The 23,208-nt window shown below is 38.4% G+C and overlaps 1 protein-coding gene across 5 annotated transcripts in view; it reads right to left on the reverse strand.

Moving 5' to 3' along the window:
* SENP1 (SUMO specific peptidase 1) overlaps nucleotides 1–23,208 on the reverse strand; it is a 62,904-nt gene that overhangs the window by 12,281 nt on the left and 27,415 nt on the right. For all 5 annotated transcript variants that reach the window (XR_003432758.1, XM_027106081.1, XM_027106080.1 and 2 more), the window contains 4 exons: nucleotides 18,072–18,110; nucleotides 17,133–17,217; nucleotides 16,749–16,904; nucleotides 15,732–15,863 (listed from right to left, as the gene is read on the reverse strand). Coding sequence is in view for 4 of the 5 variants with exons in the window: in XM_027106081.1 (XP_026961882.1) it covers nucleotides 15,732–15,863; nucleotides 16,749–16,904; nucleotides 17,133–17,217; nucleotides 18,072–18,110 (412 nt within the window). In the remaining variant the exon portion in view is untranslated. The remainder of the gene's footprint in view (nucleotides 1–15,731; nucleotides 15,864–16,748; nucleotides 16,905–17,132; nucleotides 17,218–18,071; nucleotides 18,111–23,208) is intronic.

Raw genomic sequence — 23,208 nt, forward strand, 5'->3', positions numbered from 1 at the left:
TTCTCTAGTTGTGGCGAGTGGGGGCTACTCTTCCTTGTGGTGCGTGGGCTACTTGCGGTGGCTTCTCTTGTTGTGGAGCACAGGCTCTAGGTGCGCGGGCTTCAGTTGTTGCAGCACGCGGGCTCAGTAGTTGTGGCACGCAGGCCCTAGAGCTCAGGCTCAGTAGTTGTGGCACACGGGCTTAGTTGCTCTGGGGCATGTGGGATCTTCCTGGACCAGGGCTCGAACCCGTGTCCCCTGCATTGGCAGGCAGATTCTTAGCCACTGCGCCACTGGGGAAGTCTCCCTCATTCTGATTTTTAAATTAGGCTTATCCTTGTCAACCAGAAAACCCGAAAGACTAACCAAGCAACAACCCCTGAATATTATGAGTCAGAAGGTCCCTCACTCCTAAAAAGATCTAATCTAATAATATTATAGAAACCAAGAAGGCAGACTTCAGGTAAGCTCTATGTTACTGCATCCTTCACTGTGTCCAGGATTTTTCTCACATGCAAATTCAAGTAATAAATTATTAGAATTACTGCCAAGGTTTTAGAGAAAGAGAGGCAGGCAACATCTATTTTTATGGAGTCATGACAACTGTAATTATGCTCCCTGTGACCTCACATAAATCCCTGGTTTATCAATAGGACTAGTTCTACTAAGAAACACTTTAAAGAGGTAAACTATAATGACGTGGAATCTTCCCATGAGTCATGTTAGAAACACTATAACTTCCATTCTGGTCATTTTATTCCACATGTTAGAGTGCATACCATATCGTAGACCCCATCATATTCACTTAACTAATTTATCTCATTTTGTCTGATTTTTTTCCCTTCTTACGCAGTTTTTATTTCCTAAGGAAAACTTACTCCCTGTGCTAGGTTTGTCTAGTTGGGCTTAATGTTTGGCAAGATGTTTCCTCTCTTACCAAGCATCACTTAGATTTAACTTCTCCTTGGAAACAGTTAATTATTGAGAGAGAGGTATTGAAATCTTCAACAGTAATTATAAATTTGTCTATTTCCCCTTCCAATTTTCTCAGTTTTTACTTCATCTATTTTGAAGTTCTGTTAGGTGTGTACGTATCTAGGTTGTTAATCCTCTTGATGAACTTACCCGTTTACCATTATGAAAAGTCTATCACTGGTAATATGACTTGCTCTGAAATCTACTTGGTGTGATATTAATATAGTTACTTCATCTTTCCTTTGTTTAGTGTTGGCACGGTATATTTTTTCCATCCTTTTACTTTTAACCTATATGTGTCTTCATATTTAAAACAGGTTTCCTGTAGACAGATTTTTTAACCTAATCTGACAATCTCTGCCTTTTAACAGGATGTTTATACTGTCCAATACGGTAGCTACTAGCCAAATGTGACTCTTGAGCACTTGAAATATGACTAATGCAAGTTGTGTTGTAAGTGTAAAATACACACATTTTAAATAGAAGGTAAAATACTCATTAACAATATTTTCAGATTTCTTACATGCCAAAATAACATATTTTGGATATATTGGGTTAAATAAAATGTATTATAAAATTAGTTTTACCTGTTTCTTTTTACTTTTTTTTTAATGTGACTACTAGAAAACTTAAAATTACATAGATGGCTCACATTATATTTCTACTGGGTGTGCTGGGTTAGGTCATTTACATTTAATGTGATTACTGAGATGGCTGGTTTTAAATCCACCATCATGTTCTTCTTTTACTATTTGTCCCATCTGTTCTTTGTATCCTTCCTCTTTCCCTGCCTTCCTTTGGATTGTATCTTTTAATTCCATTTTATCTCCATTACTGGCTTATAACGATATCTCTTTTTGTTTTTGTTTTTAACTGGTTGCTCTAGGATTTATATGTCTTTAACTTATTGTAGTCTACCTTCATATAACATTATACCACTTCATGTATTGTATAGGAACCTTAAACAAGTATGTACTTCCATTTTTTCCCCTCCTTTGTGTTATGATTGTCATATACTTTACTTCAACATGTTATAAACCCCACAGTATGTTGTTCTACTTTTGACTTGTCAATTGTCTTTCAGAGATATTAAAAACTGAGAGCATTTCCACTGCTCTTCACTCCTTGTGTAGATTGAAACTTTTACCTCATATTTTTCTTCTGCCTGACAAATATCTTTTAACATTTCTTATGGTAGAAGTCTGCTGGTGATGAATTCTTTCAGCATTTGTCTGCCTAAAAAAGTATAGCCTTATTTTTGAAAGATATATTTGCTGGTATAGAATTTAGGTTGCCAAGCTTTTTTTTTTTCCTCCTTCAGAACTTTAAAGATGTAGCTATATTGTCCTCTGGCCTACATGGTTTCTGACAGATCTTTGTTCCTCTGTACATGATATGTCTCTTTTCCTCTGGTTGCTTTCATTAGTTTTCTCTTTATCAGTGGTCTTTAGCAATTTGATTATTATACATTTCACTATGGTGTTTCTTCTACTTGAGGTATGCTGAATTTCTTGGATCTGTCAGTATATTTCCAGATTTGGAAAATCTTCCACCGTTATTCCTTTAAACATTTTTTTCTGATACCACTTATACCCCACCTTCCCTTCTGGGACTTCAATTACATGCTTAGGCTTGACACTGCCCCAGAGCTCACTAAGCTCTAGTCATCTTTTCTCAGCCTTTTTTCTATTTCATTTGAAATGGTTCCTATTGCTCTATTTTCAAGTTCACTAACTGTTCCTTCCACAGTGTCTAATATGTTAATCTCATCTCATGTATTTTTCATTTCAGATACTGTATTTTTCATCTCTAGAAGTTCAATTTGGGTCTTTTATATTTTCCATTTTTCTCCTCATAATGTCCACTTTCCTCTACTTTCCTGAACATGTGAATATGTTCATGATATCTGTTTTAATATCTTTCTTGGCTAATCCTATCATTTTTGTCTTTTCTGGGTATTTCTATAGTGACTGTTTTTTCCCTTTGTTATATTTTTCTTCTATTTGCATGCCTGAGAAATTTTAATTGGATGCTAGACATTGTGAATTTCATGTTGTTGGGTTTTGTTGTTACCAGAATTTGCTGTGTTCCTTTAAATATTGTTGGGCTTTGTTCTGTGATATAGTTAAGTTAGTTGGATCAGTTTCAAGCTTTCAAGACTGGTATTTAAGCTTGTTACCTTGGGTTCAGGCGGCCTTTATTCTAGGGTCACTTTGGCCCCACTCTTGAAGCAATGCCCTTTTGAGGACTCTATTCAATGCCCCACAACTTTTCTACTCTAGATGGTTGGGACATGAACTATTCTTGGCACCTGTGTTAGCTCTCAGGCTTGTTCTCATTCCTTCTTCCTGGTGGTTCTTTCTCCAGGCTCTGGTAGTTTCTCCCCATATATGTACAGATCAGTACTCAGCCAAAGATTTGAGAGGGGCCCACTGCACATCTCTGGAGCTTTTTTCTCTTTGTTCAGCAACTTCCCCTCCAGTATTTATCTCACAAACCTTAGCCACTTTGGCCTCCCTGAACTCTGTCTCCTCCACTCACAAGACTCAGGCACTGCCAGGCTTTACCAGCTCTCTCCCCTCAACACACCACCCCAGTAAGCTGTGGAAATCATAGGCTCATCCTTTCCATTTCCCTTCTCTCAGGAATCACTGTTATCCAATGTCTGAAAATTCTTGCTTGATGTTTTATCTAGTTTTCTAGTTAAGTTGAAAGAGTAAATCTGATCCATTTTATTCTATCAAGACCAGAAGAAGTCCGATTCATTTACTTGTATGCCTAAATAATTTCCATGTATTTCTAAATTTATCTGATGCTTTATAAAACAACTTTTAGGCCCTCTAAGAAGCAGAATTAGCAGGCCATAAAGAGAAACACAAAGCCTAAAGTAGTCCTCTCCTCAGGATCATTAACCTAAAATCTTAGACTTGGATTCCAGAAGTTATTCAACTCAATCTCCAGGAAATAATAATTTCTAGTACTGACATACACTTAAAAATATTTCCTTTTGTTTAACTGTGACTTTCAATCTACTTTTGCAACTAATTCCTCCTCTCTTTAACCCTGTCTTCCTTCCCTTAATTAGGAATTTCTTTTAATAACTAATCACAGACCTGGTAAAGAAATCCCCGTCTATATGTCATTAGCTTTCCAGCCTCATTTTCTATTCTTTACAAGGCAGCCACTTCCCACATTCCAATGTTGAGAAGTTTCATTTTCTTATAGGAAGGTAAAATGTTAATCCTGTCAATCATTAGTCCTTTGAAGCTGTATAGAATTTAAGTATTCAGCTATACAAAAATCCATTCTTGGGCTTCCCTGGTGGCGCAGTGGTTGAGAGTCCACCTGCCAATGCAGGGGACGCGGATTCGTGCCCGGTCCAGGAGGATCCCACGTGCTGCGGAGCAGCTGGGCCCGTGAGCCATGGCCGCTGAGCCTGCGCGTCCGGAGCCTATGCTCCGCAGCGGGAGAGGACGCAACAGTGAGAGGCCCACGTACGGCAAAAAAAAAAAAAAAAAAAAATCCATTCTTAAAAACATGCTGGGGGCGGCGGAGTCGAGATGGCATACTAGGGGGACGCGGAATTCATGCCTCCTCACAACTAGGGCACCTACCAGGCACCAGTGGGGGACCACGGACACCTAAGGGGGCGGGAGGAACCCCCAGCAACTGGGTAGGACGTGGGTCATTGGGGGAAGGAAGGGGGAGGAGAGGTGGAGGCGGGATGGGACTGGTGCCCCGAGGGGTGGCTGAGGGAGGAGAAGGGGTAAATCGGGGAACCACTGGGAGGGTAGAGGATCAAAATGGAGTGTGGCCAGGTTTCCGCTGCCCACTTGAACCCCCAGGAACCTGCTGAGATCCCGGGCCTGGTCCTCTGCCCACTGAGGCCCCCTCCAGCCACGTGGGTCCTGAGGGAGTGGGAGGGAGGGAAGGGGGAGCAAAAGTTAAGGCCGGACCTCCAGGACCAGCACCCCTGAGGGGTGACTGGGGGAGGGGAAGAGTTCCTACAGCCAGCGGGACCCACCCACGGTTAGTGGTCCAGGAGCAACAGGAGACCCTAGGCGAGATAGTGGGGGAGGGGCACGAAGGAACGGAGCCATTGCTCACCCTGTCCACTTAGGCACCAGGAAGCCTGTTGGGCTCCTGGGCCTAATCCTCTGCCCTCGGAGCCTCCCTCCTGCAGTGCAGAGCCCAAGCCCCGCCCCTACACCCCCACCCAGGGCCTCGACTCTACACTCGGAGACCCCCTCCAATGAGCTGGGCCTAAACCCCACCCACACACCCTCACTCAGCGCCCTACCTCCAAACTACGGAACTCCACACTCCTGAGGCCCTACTTTGGACATGCTGCCTCTCCTCTTCCCCACAGGTCCTAAGCAGAGGCCACACCCCACACTTAAATGTCACCCACCTAAGCCCCACTCCATGCTCAAATGTCACCCCCCACCCGCCTAGGTCCTGCCCCACTCTAAACACCGTCCCTGCCTAAGTGCCACCCCAGCCTAAACTCCGCCCCATGGCCAAGGCTTTTTTTTTTTTTTTCCTTTTTTTCTTTTAGATTGGGGTTCTGTTTTACCTTGTTGATTCATTGTTGTTGATTCTTTTGTATTTTTATTTTTACTAATAAATCTTTTATTTTTCTAATTTTATTTTATTCTTTATACTTTGTTAGTGATCTCTCCTTTTGGCTTGTCCTCCACCCCTGCCTTTGCTTCCTTTTTTCTGTTGTGGTTTTATTTTGCCTTGTTGCAGTTGTTTCAATTATACTTTAACTTTTCCTAATATATTTTTTATCTTTCTACTTTTATTTTGTCTTTTATTCTTTGATATTGTACTGCTCCTTTTTTTCTTTCTTCTTTTTTTTTACCGTGCCACAAACCTTGCGGGATCTTGGTTCCCAGGGTGGAGGTTGGGCCCAAGCTCCCGTAGTGGGAGCTCTGAGTCCAAACCACTGGACTAACAGGAACCTCAGACGCCAGGTAATATTAATCAGAGTGAGACCTCCTGGAGGTCCTCATCTCAACACAAAGACCCAGCTCTATCCAACTGCCTGCAAACTCCAGTGCTGGACGTCTCAGGCCAAACAACCAGTAAGACAGGAATACAGCACCAACCATCAAAAAAAAACAAAAAATGAAACAACAAAACAATATGTTAAAAATGAAGGAGCAAGGTAAAACCTACAAGACCAAATAATGAAGACGAAATAGGCAAACTACCCGAAAAAGAATTCAGAGGAATGATAGTAAAGATAATCCAAAATCTTGGAAACAGAATAGAGAAAATGCAAGAAACATTTAACAAGGATCTAGAAAAACTAAAGAGAAAACAAACAGTGATGAACAACACAATTACTGAAATTAAAAATACTCTAGAAGGAATCAATAACAGAAGAACGGATAAGTGAGCTGGAAGTCAAAATGGTGGAAATAACTGCCAGGGAGCAGAATAAAGAAAAAAGAATGAAAAGAATTGAGGACAGTCTCAGAGACCTCTGGAACAACACTAAACACACCAACATTCGAATTATATGGGTCTCAGAAGAAGAAGAGAAAAAGAAAGGGTCTGAGAAAATATTTGAAGAGAGTACAGTCAAAAACTTCCCTAACATGGGAAAGGAAATAGTGAATCAAGTCCAGGAAACACAGAGAGAACCATATAGGATAAACCGAAAGAGAAACACTCTGAGACACATATTAATCAAACTATCAAAAATTAAATACAAAGAAAAAATATTAAAAGCAGCAAGGAAAAAGCAACAAATAACATACAAGGGAATCCCCATAAGGTTAACAGCTGATTTTTCAGCAGAAATTCTGCAAGCCAGAAGGGAGTGGCAGGACATATTTAAAGTGATGAAAGGGGAAAACCTACAACCAAGATTACACTACTCAGCAAGGATCTCATTCAGATTCGAGGGAGAAATTAAAACCTTTACAGATAAACAAAAGTTACGAGAATGTTACGAGAATTCAGCACCACCACACCAGCTTTACAACAAATGTGAAAGGAACTTCTCGAGGCAGGAAACACAAGAGAAGGAAAAGACTTATAAAAACAAATGCAAAACAACTAAGAAAACGGTAATAGGAACATACATATCCATAATTACCTTAAATGTAAATGGATTAAATGCTCCAACCAAAAGACATAGACTGGCTGAATGGATACAAAAACAAGACCTGCACATATGCTGTCTACAAGAGACCCACTTCAGACCTAGGGACACATACAGACTGAAAGTAAGGGGGTGGAAAAAGATATTCCATGCAAATGGAAATCAAAAGAAAGCTGGGGCTTCCCTGGTGGCACAGTGGTTGGGAGTCCGCCTGCCAATGAAGGGGACACAGGTTCGTGCCCCGGTCCAGGAAGATCCCACATGCCGCGGAGTGGCTGGGCCCGCGAGCCATGGCTACTGAGCCTGCGCGTCCGGAGCCTGTGCTCCGCAACAGGAGAGGCCACAACAGTGAGAGGCCTGCATACTGAACCAAAAAAACAAAAGAAAGCTGGAGTAGCAATTCTCACATCAGACAAAATAGACTTTAAAATAAAGGCTATTACAAGAGACAAAGAAGGACACTACATAATGATCAAGGGATCAATCCAAGAAGATATAACAATTGTAAATATTTCTGCACCAAATATAGGAGCACCTCAATACATAAGGCAAATGCTAACAGCCATAAAATGGGAAATCAACAGTAACACAATAATAGCAGGGGACTTTAACACCCCACTTTCACCAATGGACAGATCATCCAAAATGAAAATAAATAAGAAAACACATCTTTAAATGACACATTAAACAAGATGGGCTTAATTGATATTTACAGGACATTCCATCCAAGAACAACAGAATACACTTTCTTCTCAAGTGCTCATGGAACATTCTCCAGGATAGACCATATCTTGGGACAACAAATGTGTTGGGACAACAAAAGCCTTGGTAAATTTAAGAAAATTGAATCGTATCAAGTATCTTTTCTGATCACAATGCTATGAGACTAGATATTAATTACATGAAAAAATTTGTAAAAAATAAAAACACACGGAGGCTAAACAATACACTACTTAATAACCAAGAGATCACTGAAGAAATCAAAGAGGAAATCAAAAAATACCTAGAAACAAATGACAATGAAAACACGATGACCCAAAACCTATGGGATGCAGCAAAAGCAGTTCTAAGAGGGAAGTTTAGAGCAATATAATCCAACCTCAAGAAACAAGAAACATCTCAAATAAACAACCTAACCTCATACCTAAAGCAATTAGAGAACGAAGAACAAAAAAACCCCCAAGGTTAGCAGAAGGAAAGAAATCATAAAGATCAGATCAGAAATAAATGAAAAAGAAATGAAGAAAACAATAGCAAAGATCAATAAAACTAAAAGGTGGATCTTTGAGGAGATAAACAAAATTGATAAACCATTAGCCAGACTCATCAAGAAAAAAGGGAGAAGACAACTCAACAGAATTAGAAATGAAAAAGGAGAAGTAACAACTGATACTGCAGAAATACAAAGGATCATAAGAGATTACTACAAGCAACTCTATTCCAGTAAAATAGACAACCTGGAAGAAATGGACAAATTCTTAGAAAAGCACAACCTTCCGAGACTGAACCAGAAAGAAACAGAAAACATAAACAGACCAATCACAAGCACTGAAATGGAAATTGTGATTAAAAATCTTCCAGCAAACAAAAGCCCAGGACCAGATGGCTTCACAAGCAAATTCTATCAAACATTTAGAGAAGAGGTAACACCTATCCTTCTAAAACTCTTCCAAAATATAGCAGAGGGAGGAACACTCCCAAACTCATTCTAAAAGGCCACCATCACCCTGATACCAAAACCAGACAAAGATGTCACAAAAAAAGAAAACTACAGGCCAGTATCTCTGATGAACATAGATGCAAAAGTCCTCAACAAAATACTAGCAAACAGAATCCAACAGCACATTAAAAGGATCATACACCCTGATCCAGTAGGGTTTATCCCAGGAATGCAAGGATTCTTCAATATATGCAAATCAATCAATGTGATACACCATATTAACAAACTGAAGGAGAAAAACCATATGATCATCTCAGTAGATGCAGAAAAAGCTTTTGAGAAAATTCAACACCCATTTATGATAAAAAGCCTCCAGAAAGTAGCACAGAGGGAACCTACCTCACATAATAAAGGCTATCTATGACAAACCCACAGTCAGCATCATTCTCAATGGTGAAAAATTGAAATCATTTCAACTAAGATCAGGAACAAGACAAGGTTGCCCACTCTCACCACTATTATTCAACATAGTTTTGGAAGTGTTAGCCACAGCAATCAGAGAAGAAAAAGAAATAAAAGGAATCCAAATCAGAAAAGAAGAAATAAAACTGTCACTGTTTGCAGATGACATGATACTACACATAGAGAATCCTAAAGATGCTACCAGAAAACTACTAAAGCTAATCAATGAATTTGGTAAAGTAGCAGGATACAAAATTAATGTACAGAAATCTTTTGCATTCTAATACACTAATGATGAAAAACCTGAAAGAGAAATTAAGGAAACACTCCCATTTACCACTGCAACAAAAAGAATAAAATACCTAGGAATAAACCTACCTAAGGAGATAAAAGACCTGTTTGCAGAAAACTATAAGACACTGATGAAAGAAATTAAAGATGATACAAACAGATGGAGAGATATACTATGTTCTTGGATTGGAAGAATCAACATTGTGAAACTGACTATACCACCCAAAACAATCTACAGATTCAATGCAATACCTATCAAACTACCAATGGCATTTTTCACAGAATTGGAACAAAAAATTGCACCATTTGTATGGAAACGAAAGACCCTGGATAGTCAAAGCAATCTTGAGAAAGAAGAACTGAGCTGGAGGAATCAGTCTCCTGGACTTCAGACTATACTACAAAGCTACAGAAATCAAGGCAGTATGGCACTGGCACAAAAACAGAAATATAGATCAATGGAACAGGATAGAAGCCCAGAGATAAACCCACACACATATGGTTACCTTATCTTTGATAAAGGAGGCAAGAGTATACAATGGAGAAAAGACAGCCTCTTCAATAAGTGGTGCTGGGAAAACTGGACAGATACATGTAAATGAATGAAATTAGAACACTTCCTAACACCATACACAAAAATAAACTCAAAATGAATTAAAGACCTAAATGTAAGGCCAGACACTATAGAACTCTTAGAGGAAAACATAGGCAGAACACTCTATGACATAAATCACAGCAAGATCCTTTTTGACCCACCTCCTAGAGAAATAGAAACAAAAACAAACAAATGGGACCTAATGAAACTTAAAAGCTTTTGCACAGCAAACGAAACCATAAACAAGACGAAAAGATAACCCTCAGAATGGGAGAAAATATTTGCAAACGAAGCAACTGACAAAGAATTAATCTCCAAAATATACAAGCAGCTCATGCAGCTCAATATCAAAAAAACAAACAACCCAACCCAAAAATGGGCAGAAGAACTAAACAGACATTTCTCCAAAGAAGATATACAGATTGCCAACAAACACATGAAAGGATGCTCAACATCACTAATCATTAGAGAAATGCAAATCAAAACTACAATGAGGTATCACCTCACACTGGTCAGAATGGCCATCATCAAAAACCCTACAAACAATAAATGTTGGAGAGGGTGTGGAGAAAAGGGAACCCTCTTGCCCTCTTGGTGGGAATGTAAATTGATACAGCCACTATGGAGAACAGTATGGAGGTTCCCTAAAAAACTAAAAATAGAATTACCATATGACCCAGCAATCCCACTACTGTGCATATACCCTGAGAAAAGCATAATTCAAAAAGAGTCATGGGGGCTTCCCTAGTGGTGCAGTGGTTAAGAATCCGCCTGCCAATGCAGGGGACATGGGTTCGAGCCCTGGTCTGGGAAGATCCCACATGCCATGGAGCAACTAAGCCCATGCGCCACAACTACTGAGCCTGCGCTCTAGAGACCGCGAGCCACAACTACTGAAGCTCTTGTGCCTAGAGCCCATGCTCTGCAACAAGAGAAGCCACGACAATGAGAAGCCTGCGCACCGCAACAAACAGTAGCCTGCACTCACCACAACTAGAGAAAGCCCGAGCACAGCAACAAAGACCCAATACAGCCAAAAATAAAAACAAATAAATAAAAATATTTTAAAGTAAAAAATAAAAAACAGAGTCATGTACCACAATGTTCATTGCAGCTCTATCTACAATAGCCAGGACATGGAAGCAACCTAAGTGTCCAGGGACAGATGAATGGATAAAGAAGAAGTGGCGCATGTATACAATGGAATATTACTCAGCCATAAAAAGAAACGAAATTGAGTTATTTGTAGTGAGGTGGATGGACTGAGAGTCTGTCATACAGAGTGAAGTAAGTCAGAAAGGGAAAAACAAATACCGTATGCTAACACAGACGCATGGAATCTAAAAAACAATGGTTGTGATGAACCTAGGGGTAGGACAGGAATAAAGACACAGACGTAGAGAATGGACTGGAGGACATTCACTTTGTTATACAGCAGAAACTAACACAACACTGTAAAGCAATTATACTCCAATAAAGATGTTAAGAAAAAAAAAAAACATGTTAGAAAGCCTATTGTATGAACAGGCACTGTGGCCTACTCTTCTTTTAGGAAAGAGAGCAGAGAAAGGGTAGCCTAATGGCTTTCTGTACATATCCCAAAGACAGGACTTCTGGATTTTACTTTCCTTATAAACTAAACCTGATCCCTTTCATTTCTAGGACCTTATACTCCTTGTCTATAAAACAGTAGAAATAACGTGTCAACCACCTTCTTTTGGAGAAAATTTTAATGCAGCCTATAAAACTGACATGAGAAATGAAAAGAAAAGAAATGGTTATTAATGAAAATATCTGTTTGCGGGAAGGAGAATAGCATTGAAGAGAGAGCAAATTACTTGCAAAAGATTGAGAGTTCACAATTGAGAAATGGAATTAAGTATTTTAAAATGATTATGAATAATTAAGGATATCTACTAATTCCCCTTCAGAATGGTATTAGCTTCTCAAGGGCAGTAATTCTAAAAGGCTGAGAAATGTGGTACTTTGAAAATGGTGCTTTTTAAAATAGTTAAAATAGTTATTAAAGTACTTATTATAACAGTTCTCATCATCATCATGGACATGTGAATTTGCACCTGCTTTCAAGGTTAACATTATTCTGAACTCAGAAGACAAGTACTCCTTACAAAAGTTATGGGTAGGTGTGGTAGAGATAAAGTAGGCAAGGAATCTTTCCTTTCCCTTGTCTCTTCTAAGTAATGTAATTTCCATGAACTTTGTTTGGTAAAAATCCAGCCTCTGGTGGGCCCAGGGAATGGAAAATATGTCCTGATGAATGCTGCCTCTGTAAGGAAGCTCACTGAGGTAATACCAGAATATATAGCAAGAACTCAGCTCATATCCTACTCATTGCTGCCCCCTAGAAGGTTCTGTATAATTTACAACAAACACGAGCTACAATCCCTATAGAATAACTGACTCTTTCCCATTTAGCAGTGGCAGTCAAGAAATGGTAAAAGACCACAGATTAGTGTCTCCAAATCAAAAACACTTAATTGGTGGATACTTATGACTGTTCTTGATTTTCATTTTGCCCTTTGATTTCGTGAGCTCTTTTTTTCCCCTGTTATTTGACCCAATGTTCTAATATCACTATTCTGAGCCACAAGAAGCAAGGGATGTTTCCCCTAAAGCAAGACATCAAACCATAATTTCTTTACTATTCTTTGTCAAAGATATTATTCAGGGAGTGATGAACTTCTGAAATTTATATCTTATAAACTCACCAATGGCAAAGACAGTAGGGTTAGTTCAGCTGGCCCCATAGAAAATCAACCTACTGGACAAGACATGGTTCTCAAATCCTATACATCTAATCCTAAAACGGGATCCAATTTAAGATTCTGAGGCAGTATGACATAATAGATAAGACCCAATGCTTGAGTCTGAATCCTGGCTCTGCTACTTACTAGTCATGTAACTTTGCAAGTTTCTTAATCTTTCTATGCCTTGTTTCTTTATTAAATGGAGATGATAAAATTACAGTATCTACCTTCAAGGGTTGTGGTGACTATGACATGAGTAGAACACATAAAACACTTAGAATAAACCATAAACAAGACGAAAGACAACCCTCAGAATGGGAGAAAATATTTGCAAATGAAACAACTGACAAAAGATTAATCTCCAAAATATACAAGCAGCTCATGCAGCTCAATATCAAAAAAACAAACAACCCAATCCAAAAATGGGCAGAAGAACTAAATAGACATTTCTCCAAAGAAGATATACAGATTGCCAACAAACACATGAAAGGATGCTCAACATCATTAATCATTAGAGAAATGCAAATCAAAAGCATAATGAGGTTATCACCTCACACCGGTCAGAATGGCCATCGTCAAAAAAATCTACAAACAATACATGCTGGAGAGAGTGTGGAAAAAAGGGAACCCTCTTGCACTGTTGATGGGAATGTAAAATGATACAGTCACTATGGAGAACAGTATGGAGGTTTCTTAAAAAACTAAAAATAGAACTACCATATGACCCAGCAATCCCACTACTGGGCATATACCCTGAGAAAACCATAATTCAAAAAGAGACGTACCACAACGTTCACTGCAGCACTATTTACAATAGCCAGGACATAGAAGCAACCTAAGTGTCCAATGCATAGAGAAGATGTGGCACATATACACAATGGAATATTACTCAGCCATAAAAAGAAACAAAATTGAGTTATTTGTAGTGATATGGGTGGACCTAGAGTCTGTCATACAGAGTGAAGTAAGTCAGAAAGAGAAAAACAAATACCGTATGCTAACATATATACATGGAATCTAAAAAAATGGTTCTGATGAACCTAGGGACAGGACAGGAATAAAGATGCAGACGTAGAGAATGAACTTGAGGACACGGGGAGGGGGAAGGGTAAGCTGGAACAAAGTGAGAAAGTAGCACTGACATATACACACTACCAAATGCAAAACAGATAGCTAGTGGGAAGTAGCCGCATAGCACAGGGAGATCAGCTCGATGCTTTGTGACCACCTAGAGGGGTGGGATAGGGAGGGTGGGAGGGAGACGCAAGACGGAGGGGATATGGGGATATATGTTTACATATAGCTGATTCACTTTGTTATACAGCAGAAACTAACACAACACTGTAAAGCAATTATATTCCAATAAAGATGTTTTTTAAAAAAAAGGTATTTGGGGGCTTCCCTGGTGGCGCAGTGGTTGAGAGTCCGCCTGCCGATGCAGGGGACACAGGTTCATGCCCGGGTCCGGGAAGATCCCACATGCCGCGGAGCGGCTGGGCCCGTAAGCCACGGCCACTGAGCCTGTGCGTCCGGAGCCTGTGCTCCACAACAGGGGGGGCTACAACAGTGAGAGGCCCACGTACCAGAAAAAAAAAAAAAAAAGGTATTTGAGTTAAAAAAAAATACTGCATAACATGAGGTAAATGCCCAGCAGACGTTGGCCAATATTAGTATTTGGAAGGTTTTAAACATACAAGGCCAGGATACAGGTACCTAGAATATCTAGTGCTTACTATATTGAGCATCTAAAACGTATCCATAGCTATGAAGCTTGAGTACACCCAAGATATCAGGCAGGAATGCTCCTAGTGGGCCTAAGAAAGGAGGCAGGTACTTAGGGAAAAAATCCCAACCCAGCTCTCTTTTGCTGTGAAAGTATCCTTCCTAAGCCTGTAGGCTCCTACAGGTTTAGGAATAGGACAGATCAGTTTAAAGATTCTAATGTTACTAACCTACATAAAATAATTAGAACTCTCAGGAGCTGAGAGCCATACCCTTTTTTCTTTTTTAACTCAATACATCAAATATTTAATAATGTAACTTCTATTCAGTTTAAAAAATAACACGTATAAATGTAGACTATTTTAGAAAGCTTCCCACTCATAACGTAAATGACCTAAGTAGAGACAGAAAGGGTAGTAGAAATGGATTCCTATATGGAAATCCCAAAGTATTCCTTCATGCTGCAACATGGTCAGCTATTAAATATTTGCTCAAAAGATGTGAACTGCAGGGCAGGTGGTGCCTTAAACAGAGCGAGAATACCAATAAGCGAATGTCCTCTCCCTCAGCATCCAAATCTTCAACACATAAAAAGACACAGACCTACTGGAGAACGGACTTGAGGATATGGGGAGGGCGAAGGGTGAGCTGTGACAAAGCGAGAGAGAGGCATGGACATATATACACTAACAAACGTAAGGTAGATAGCTAGTGGGAAGCAGCCGCATAGCACAGGGATATCAGCTCGGTGCTTTGTGACGGCCTGGAGGGGCGGGATGGGGAGGGTGGGAGGGAGGGAGACGCAAGAGGGAAGAGATATGGGAACATATGTATATGTATAACTGATTCACTTTGTTATAAAGCAGAAACTAACACACCATTGTAAAGCAATTATACCCCAATAAAGATGTCAAAAAAAAAGAGATAAATCAGCAGTTCTCAGACATTAAGGTACATTAAAAAAACACCTGAGACGTTTGTTTAAAATACATCACTCTACCACACTGCCTCAAACTTATTCAGGAGAATGGAGAGGCCTGTGAGAGCTGATTCTGAAGCAGGTCATCCAAGGACCACACTTTGAGAAACAGTGAAATAATACCTTTCGTTTCCACTTGATGTTCACTTACTCTTTGAATATAAAAACGAGTGTGAGATTACCTCATCATTGAGCCAGTTCAGATGGTTTAGAGTTTGAATATCTTTGCGTGTAATGGTCAAGCGGAATGCTTCACTCAGAACTTCATCCTGGTTCCCATTACGAAATACATTCTTTATTTCTTTCTCCATTTCCTAGGGAACCAAGAAGTGTCAGAGATCAAGCATACATAATCTTGCTATTTCTTAGACATAGCAATCTCTCACCAAGCTCCATGAAATCCCTAGACTTAAATCAACTATTTACTTCTAACATTTTGGTTTCTATTCCTTCCAGTAATCTCCCTGATTACTTCCTTCCATCCTAGCTTGTCCTCCCTTCTCTGTTTCAGTACATTTCAGACCCTTGTTTCATATTATTCCTGAAGTCTGAAATAACCTTTTGCTGTCAAATTTCCTAAGTTCATGAGAAGACCTAATTATATTTTATACCTTTGGTCCAAACAATTTCCTGAGAAATAGAATCTTTCTTAAAGGCAATAAGGAAATAAAGGTAGTGAAGTCTTTTAGAAACATTTTCCTAGAAAAATTTGTTTTACTTTTTTAATGTAAAACTGTGGAATTCAGCACAACTATAATAAATGTGTTACATTCACCAGCTATATGATAGTTTTTCAAACAGAAGAATGAATTAAGAAACAGATTTTTAAATGTATGCAGACTTTTATGTATTTTCCAAATTTTTAGTCTGTGTTTTATTGCTTAAAAAAAAAGGTAAGGCTCAACTTACTATTTGATATCAAAGTACCAGACACATGCATTAAGTAAAAGTGCACATGAAATGAAACACAAATTTATTAAATGCTTTTTTACTGAAGTCACTATAAGTCACCCATAATTCTTTCCTGAATTTTCAATAATCCTTTAAAAATAAAGCCAAGATTGGTATGCAATACAAATGAAAGCAGGAGTATGCAATACAATTTAAATACCAGATTACTTTTATGTTTGAAAGTTGTCCAAAGAATTCTCTCTAAACACAACACTTGCTAGTGTAGGAATTTAGAGTATATAGTTTACCTCTGTGATTTCAGGAAATTCATCTTCGCTCTCCGTTAATTTATGACCTTTTTTTCCTGTTTCTTGGGCGATCGTGACAGGAATCTCCTTTTCAAGAGGCACACGAAGATGCAATTCTACTGAATCATGTACTGAATGTTCTTGTTCCTGCAGTCTCTGAAAAACAGAGCTTCAAAATAAGTGGAATAAAGAAATCTACTATTTGTCTATGTACACTAAGTAGTACTAGCTGAAGAGACCAAGAACATAGACCACTTATCATACAATGCTATGCTACCACACTATCTTGCAGTTACAACTTTGATCCCAAATCCAGGTAACCTTCTAAAATTAGTTTCAACCTGGATGTGCTATTCATTTATTATCTCAAAAATATTGTTTTACCTGGTTTTGAAGCTGTAATGCCAGTGCTTTCTGCTCTTCAATCTGGCGCAATCTTTCCCGTGCTCGAGAATCATAAACACTAGTCCTTGGAAATGAAAAGGAATGTGACACAAATGCAGACCACTCTCTCAGCATCAAGAACATTGCTGACGCACAATGAGCATTAAATATAAAACCCTCAGAGAGAAAGTCTAAAATCCTTATACTAACTTATCACTACATTTACTTTAAGACAAAGTGAAACCACATGGTGTTACTGAAATTATCCTATTATTTTTTGTTGAAATAATGAAAATTACTAGTTTGTTGCTAAACATGAACAAGTGACTGTTGTGTTCGTAAATGTGGAGTCCTTTTTTAAAAACATGCTTCTAAGATTATGGAAAAAGTGAAGCTTCATTCTAGAAATCCAAAAATGAAACTGAATCCCAAAGAAGAGAATAATACAAGATATCATCGAGGTTTTAGTTCAAATATTGTATTTATGATCCAGAAGAAGAAATATGGGTTTCTTTTTTTCTTAAAAAAAAAATCAACTAGACCGGGGGTTTGGATAACTCAAAGTGAGTCCTTGAAACTAGAGACTAAACTTTCAGTGATTTCGCAAGCTCCAGAACTAAAGATTATTCAATAAATTAATTTTATCAATGTGAAAATAAAGGCACTTACTTTCCTTTCTATATAATAGCTAACTTTGAAATATTTTTCCAATTCAGTTGAGCTTCAACAATTGTTACAGATTTAATAAACCTGAGCACAGATATGTCCCAACTCCAACAGAACCTTTAAAACCCAATAATTTAAAAGTTATTTTCTATATAGACAAACACAGGAAATTTTTACTGACTAAAAATAGGTAGGGTGATTGGCTAATTGATTTCTTCTAACTGAAAAGAAAGTGACAGAGAGGGAAAAATGATACCAAAAATAATAACTTACAATTCTTTGATCCACAGCTCTGCCTGGAAAAAAGTAGGACTATGGGTGGGAAAAGAAAAATGTGACAAATGAGCAGGAGACGTAAAGGAAAATCAAATATTTTCATCAAGAAAACCAATTATTTAAACAGTTTATAAAAATGCTTTACAACTATGCAATAAATAAAAGGACCTAAATTACATAAAACAATTCTAACTGGGAAGTAAAGGAATACAAATATGAGTCATCTGCACATGTACAGTTAAAAAGATGACCCAACATTCAGCTGAGAAACTAAGTTTAGCATGCTTCTTACTTGGAAGAGAGACCAACACGATGTGAAAGAGTACATCACTTGTCAAGGCAATATATTAAGCTAGAACGTTCCTCTTTCCAAATGGCTCAGATTGACAGATTTATTAATGGTTTAAAAAAATCTTATGGGTTCTTGGACTTCTCGTAGGTCTACTTGAGTAAAAATACATTCAACCACATCACGTTAGATACTGAAAATCCCCCCGCCACAGAACAGCCCATATCAAATGGATAATGAGCCAATGAACCAAAGCGGATAATCAGCAATACAACTCCATTCCAAAGATGAAAGGTTAGTTCTACTCCATGCAGCTCTTGCTGACAACCCAAGTCAATAGTGCTTAGCAGAGTCACAGGTATGCTCTCTGTTCTAGAGCCTTTTGCTCTTCTCAGACTTTCTTGTCTCCTTTCTTATCTCCTTGCCCCTAACTGAAGGAGTTCTCATAGAACCAAATTAAAGAAGAGTGAACAGTTTTCCAAAGAAAACTTTCAGATATGTAGAACAAGTAAACAGAGCATCAAATTGGCATTTAAGAGACCAGTATCTCCTGGAGCTGCTCTGTGACCTTGAGCAAGTCACTTCCTTTCCATGGGCCTCAATTTCTGGGTTTGTAAACATGGAGATTAGAGTCCCTTTCAGTTCTTAAATTTCTACAGTCTGCCCTGTAAAGGCAAGAATAAGGGCTCAGACATTATCCCCTTGCTCCTTAGCCTAACTTCTGAGAATTAGTATTCCCAATCATCCTTAGTTCTGGGTTTTGGTGATAAACTTGCTGTTCTATTACCTCCCCACTGTCGGTAGCCTACCTCCTTAACACAGTGAAAAACTGATGTAACAGCCAAGAAAGAAAGTCACAGAGATCAGTGGAAGCACTGTGAGGAACTACTTAGTGTGGGATACTAAAAACAAATGAACGTGAGAATACATTTATTGAACAATATAATGAAGTGACAAGAATCACACAGAATTTCATAGTACCAGATCATGCTATTCAAATTTGTCTGCTCCCCTTATTAGAATATAAACTTGATGAGGATAGGAATTTTTCTCTTTTGTATTTACTACTGTATCCTCTGCACCAAGAATAGTGCCTGACACATAGCAGGCAGTCAGTATTTACTGAATAAATAAATAATGTAAGGGCCGAGCACTTCTCTTTAACGGATCAAGGTATCTGCTGGCGCAGGAAAGCAAAATGCACAGTAAAAAGCAAAATCTGTTTGCTTTTCAGAGATTATACATTACTTCTCATATAATTGAAGCAATAATAATTACAGCTACTTACTGAGCACCTACTTAGTGCTTTATGTAGAAAACCCTCTTTGGGGGGTTTTACATATTAGTTAAGCCTCACAATAATCCTCGAATTAATTAAGACTCAATGAAAAATCTGAAAGTGAAATCAAGAAAACACTCCCATTTACCATTGCAACAAAAAGAATGAAATATCTAGGAATAAACCTACCTAAGGAGACAAAAGACCTGTATGCAGAAAATTATAAGACACTGATGAAAGAAATTAAAGATGATACAAATAGATGGAGAGATATACCATGTTCTTGGATTGGAAGAATCAACATTGTGAAAATGACTCTACTACCCAAAGCAATCTACAGATTCAATGCAATCCCTATCAAACTACCAATGGCATTTTTCACAGAACTAGAACAAAAAATTTCACAATTTGTATGGAAACACAAAAGACCCCGAATAGCCAAAGCAATCTTGAGAACTAAAAACGGAGCTGGAGGAATCAGGCTCCCTGACTTCAGACTATACTACAAAGCTACAGTAATCAAGACAGTATGGTTCTGGCACAAAAACAGAAAGATCAATGGAACAGGATAGAAAGTCCAGAGATAAACCCACGCACATATGGTCACCTTATCTTTGATAAAGGAGGCAGGAATGTACAGTGGAGAAAGGCCAGCCTCTTCAATAAGTGGTGCTGGGAAAACTGGACAGATACATGTAAAAGTATGAGATTAGATCACTCCCTAACACCATATACAAAAATAAGCTCAAAATGGATTAAAGACCTAAATGCAAGGGCAGAAACTATCAAACTCTTAGAGGAAAACATAGGCAGAACACTCTATGACATAAATCACAGCAAGATCCTTTCTGACCCACCTCCCAGAGAAATGGAAATAAAAACAAAAATAAACAAATGGGACCTAATGAAACTTCAAAGCTTTTGCACAGCAAAGGAAACCATAAACAAAACCAAAAGACAAACCTCAGAATGGGAGAAAATATTTGCAAATGAAGCAACTGACAAAGGATTAATCTCCAAAATTTATAAGCAGCTCATGCAGCTCAATATCAAAAAAACAAACAACCCAATCCACAAATGGGCAGAAGACCTAAATAGACATTTCTCCAAAGAAGATATACAGACTGCCAACAAATACATGAAAGAATGCTCAACATCACTAATCATTAGAGAAATGCAAATCAAAACTACAATGAGATATCATCTCACACCAGTCAGAATGGCCATCATCAAAAAATCTAGAAACAATAAATGCTGGAGAGGGTGTGGAGAAAAGGGAACACTCTTGCACTGCTGGTGGGAATGTGAATTGGTACAGCCACTATGGAGAACAGTATGGAGGTTCCTTAAAAAACTACAAATAGAACTACCATATGACCCAGCAATCCCACTACTGGGCATATACCCTGAGAAAACCATAATTCAAAAAGAGTCATGTACCAAAATGTTCATTGCAGCTCTATTTACAATAGCCAGGAGATGGAAACAACCTAAGTGTCCATCATCGGATGAATGGATAAAGAAGATGTGGCACATATATACAATGCAATATTACTCAGCCTTAAAAGAAACGAAATTGAGCTATTTGTAATGAGGTGGATGGACCTAGAGTCTGTCATACAGAGTGAAGTAAGTCAGAAAGAGAAAGACAAATACCATATGCTGACACATATATATGGAATTTAAGAAAAAAAAAATGTCATGAAGAACCTAGGGGTAAGACAGGAATAAAGACACAGACCTACCAGAGAATGGACTTGAGGATATGGGGAGGAGGAAGGGTAAGCTGTGACAAAGCGAGAGAGTGGCATGGACATATATACACTACCAAACATAAAACAGATAGCTAGTGGGAATCAGCCGCATAGCACAGGGAGATCAGCTCAGTGCTTTGTGACCACCTAGAGGGGTGGGACAGAGAGAGGGTGGGAGGGAGGGAGACACAAGAGGGAAGAGATATGGGAACATATGTATATGTATAACTGATTCACTTTGTTATAAAGCAGAAACTAGCACACCATTGTAAAGCAATTATATTCCAAAAAAGATGTAAAAAAAATAATAAAGACAAAGGAACTTGAGGCAGTGGAAAAAAAATTAAGACTCAATATAATGTGTAATAAGGAAATATTACTTATACTGTACAGAAAAGGAAATTGAGTTCAAAAGAATAATTTGTTTTGGAAGAGCCAGGATCAGAAACTATGTATGTCCAATTCCAAAGACTATGTTCTTTCTATTATTATAAAGTATCTTCTAATAAACCAAAGTATTAAGCCAAAATGGAGATGATGAGTATTTGGGCTACTCAAGAGAGTATTTCAGGCTTTCTAGGAAATTCATTTATTTAATACAGATTTATTTACTAAGTACCCATGATGTGCCATGTACTATTATGGGCACCAGGTGGTAGTGCAAAGGTACTAGTACCGAACAAAGTACAGAGATAGAAGTACTGGAAGGAAAGACTAATGCTATCAGGAGAAGCCAGAGAAATGTCCTGAGAAAAAATTAACACCTGAGTCAGATTCTGAAAAGCAAAATAAGAGTGTAACAAGTGGACAAGGAGAGAAAAGGAATTCCAGGCAGAAGGGGAAGGGTTGGAATGTACAATGGCACAAAGGCATAAAATACATGGCATATTCTGAGAAATAAGGGCAGATCTGCATTGCTGGAACTTAACCGAGCTGGAATGCTGGAAGATTAAGAATAAAGAGCCAATCAATCAACCAAGCCTTGGGAGAGCAGGCTCCAACTTTGATAAACAGCATCATCCAATAAGCCTTACCCAAGACTACTTCTTGTCCATCTCACTCTTCAGTCATCACTAGGAGAAATTCTCCATAAAGGAAAGGCAGACTCAGTAAAGAACTGAAGAACTGAGAGCACCCATTACATGAAATCAACTTTTTCCCAAGAAAGAACACCTATTTTTGCACATACATGTAAAGCACTTTTATAAGTGTTTTATCTGGAAGTTAATCTTCACAACAATTCAATAGTAAGGTATTAATACTCGCATTTTATTGATAAGGAAACTGAGGTTTAGAAGAGTAACTTGTCCACAGTTACATGAAGCCTGGAAAAGGCAAGATCAGAACCCAGGTCTAACTCAAAAAACTAAAAAAGTATAAAGAATAAAGCATCTAAACTATAAAGTCTCCTTGAGAAACTATAACAACGGGAGAATTTTTTAAAATATCTAAAGTTTAGAACATACAGGGGAGCTGCAAAGACATAGAGGAACTGAGATGAGAAAGAACATTTTATTATCCTTAATCCTCTCAATGGAAAACTGATACCATTATTATTCTAGCAATTGAATTGCTAAGGCCAGATATGGCAAAGACATAGCAATCTGAGTAGCAACTTATTGGATTACAGAGGAAGAAGTACTTGGTACCTCTCAGAGGGGTCAAGTTTCATATAGAAGATCACATTTGAATTGAGACTTAAAAGATAAGAAAAAGACTACTGCCAGATAGACAAGTGGAGGGGGGAGAAGGGGAGCATACCAGGCAGAAGGCACACAATGTGAAGGTAAGAAAATACCTATCATCTTATAA

Source organism: Aethalodelphis obliquidens, unplaced genomic scaffold (assembly GCF_003676395.1).
Source record: "Aethalodelphis obliquidens isolate GAN/ISIS:26980383/991018 unplaced genomic scaffold, ASM367639v1 scaffold8, whole genome shotgun sequence".
Taxonomy (NCBI): domain Eukaryota; kingdom Metazoa; phylum Chordata; class Mammalia; order Artiodactyla; family Delphinidae; genus Aethalodelphis; species Aethalodelphis obliquidens.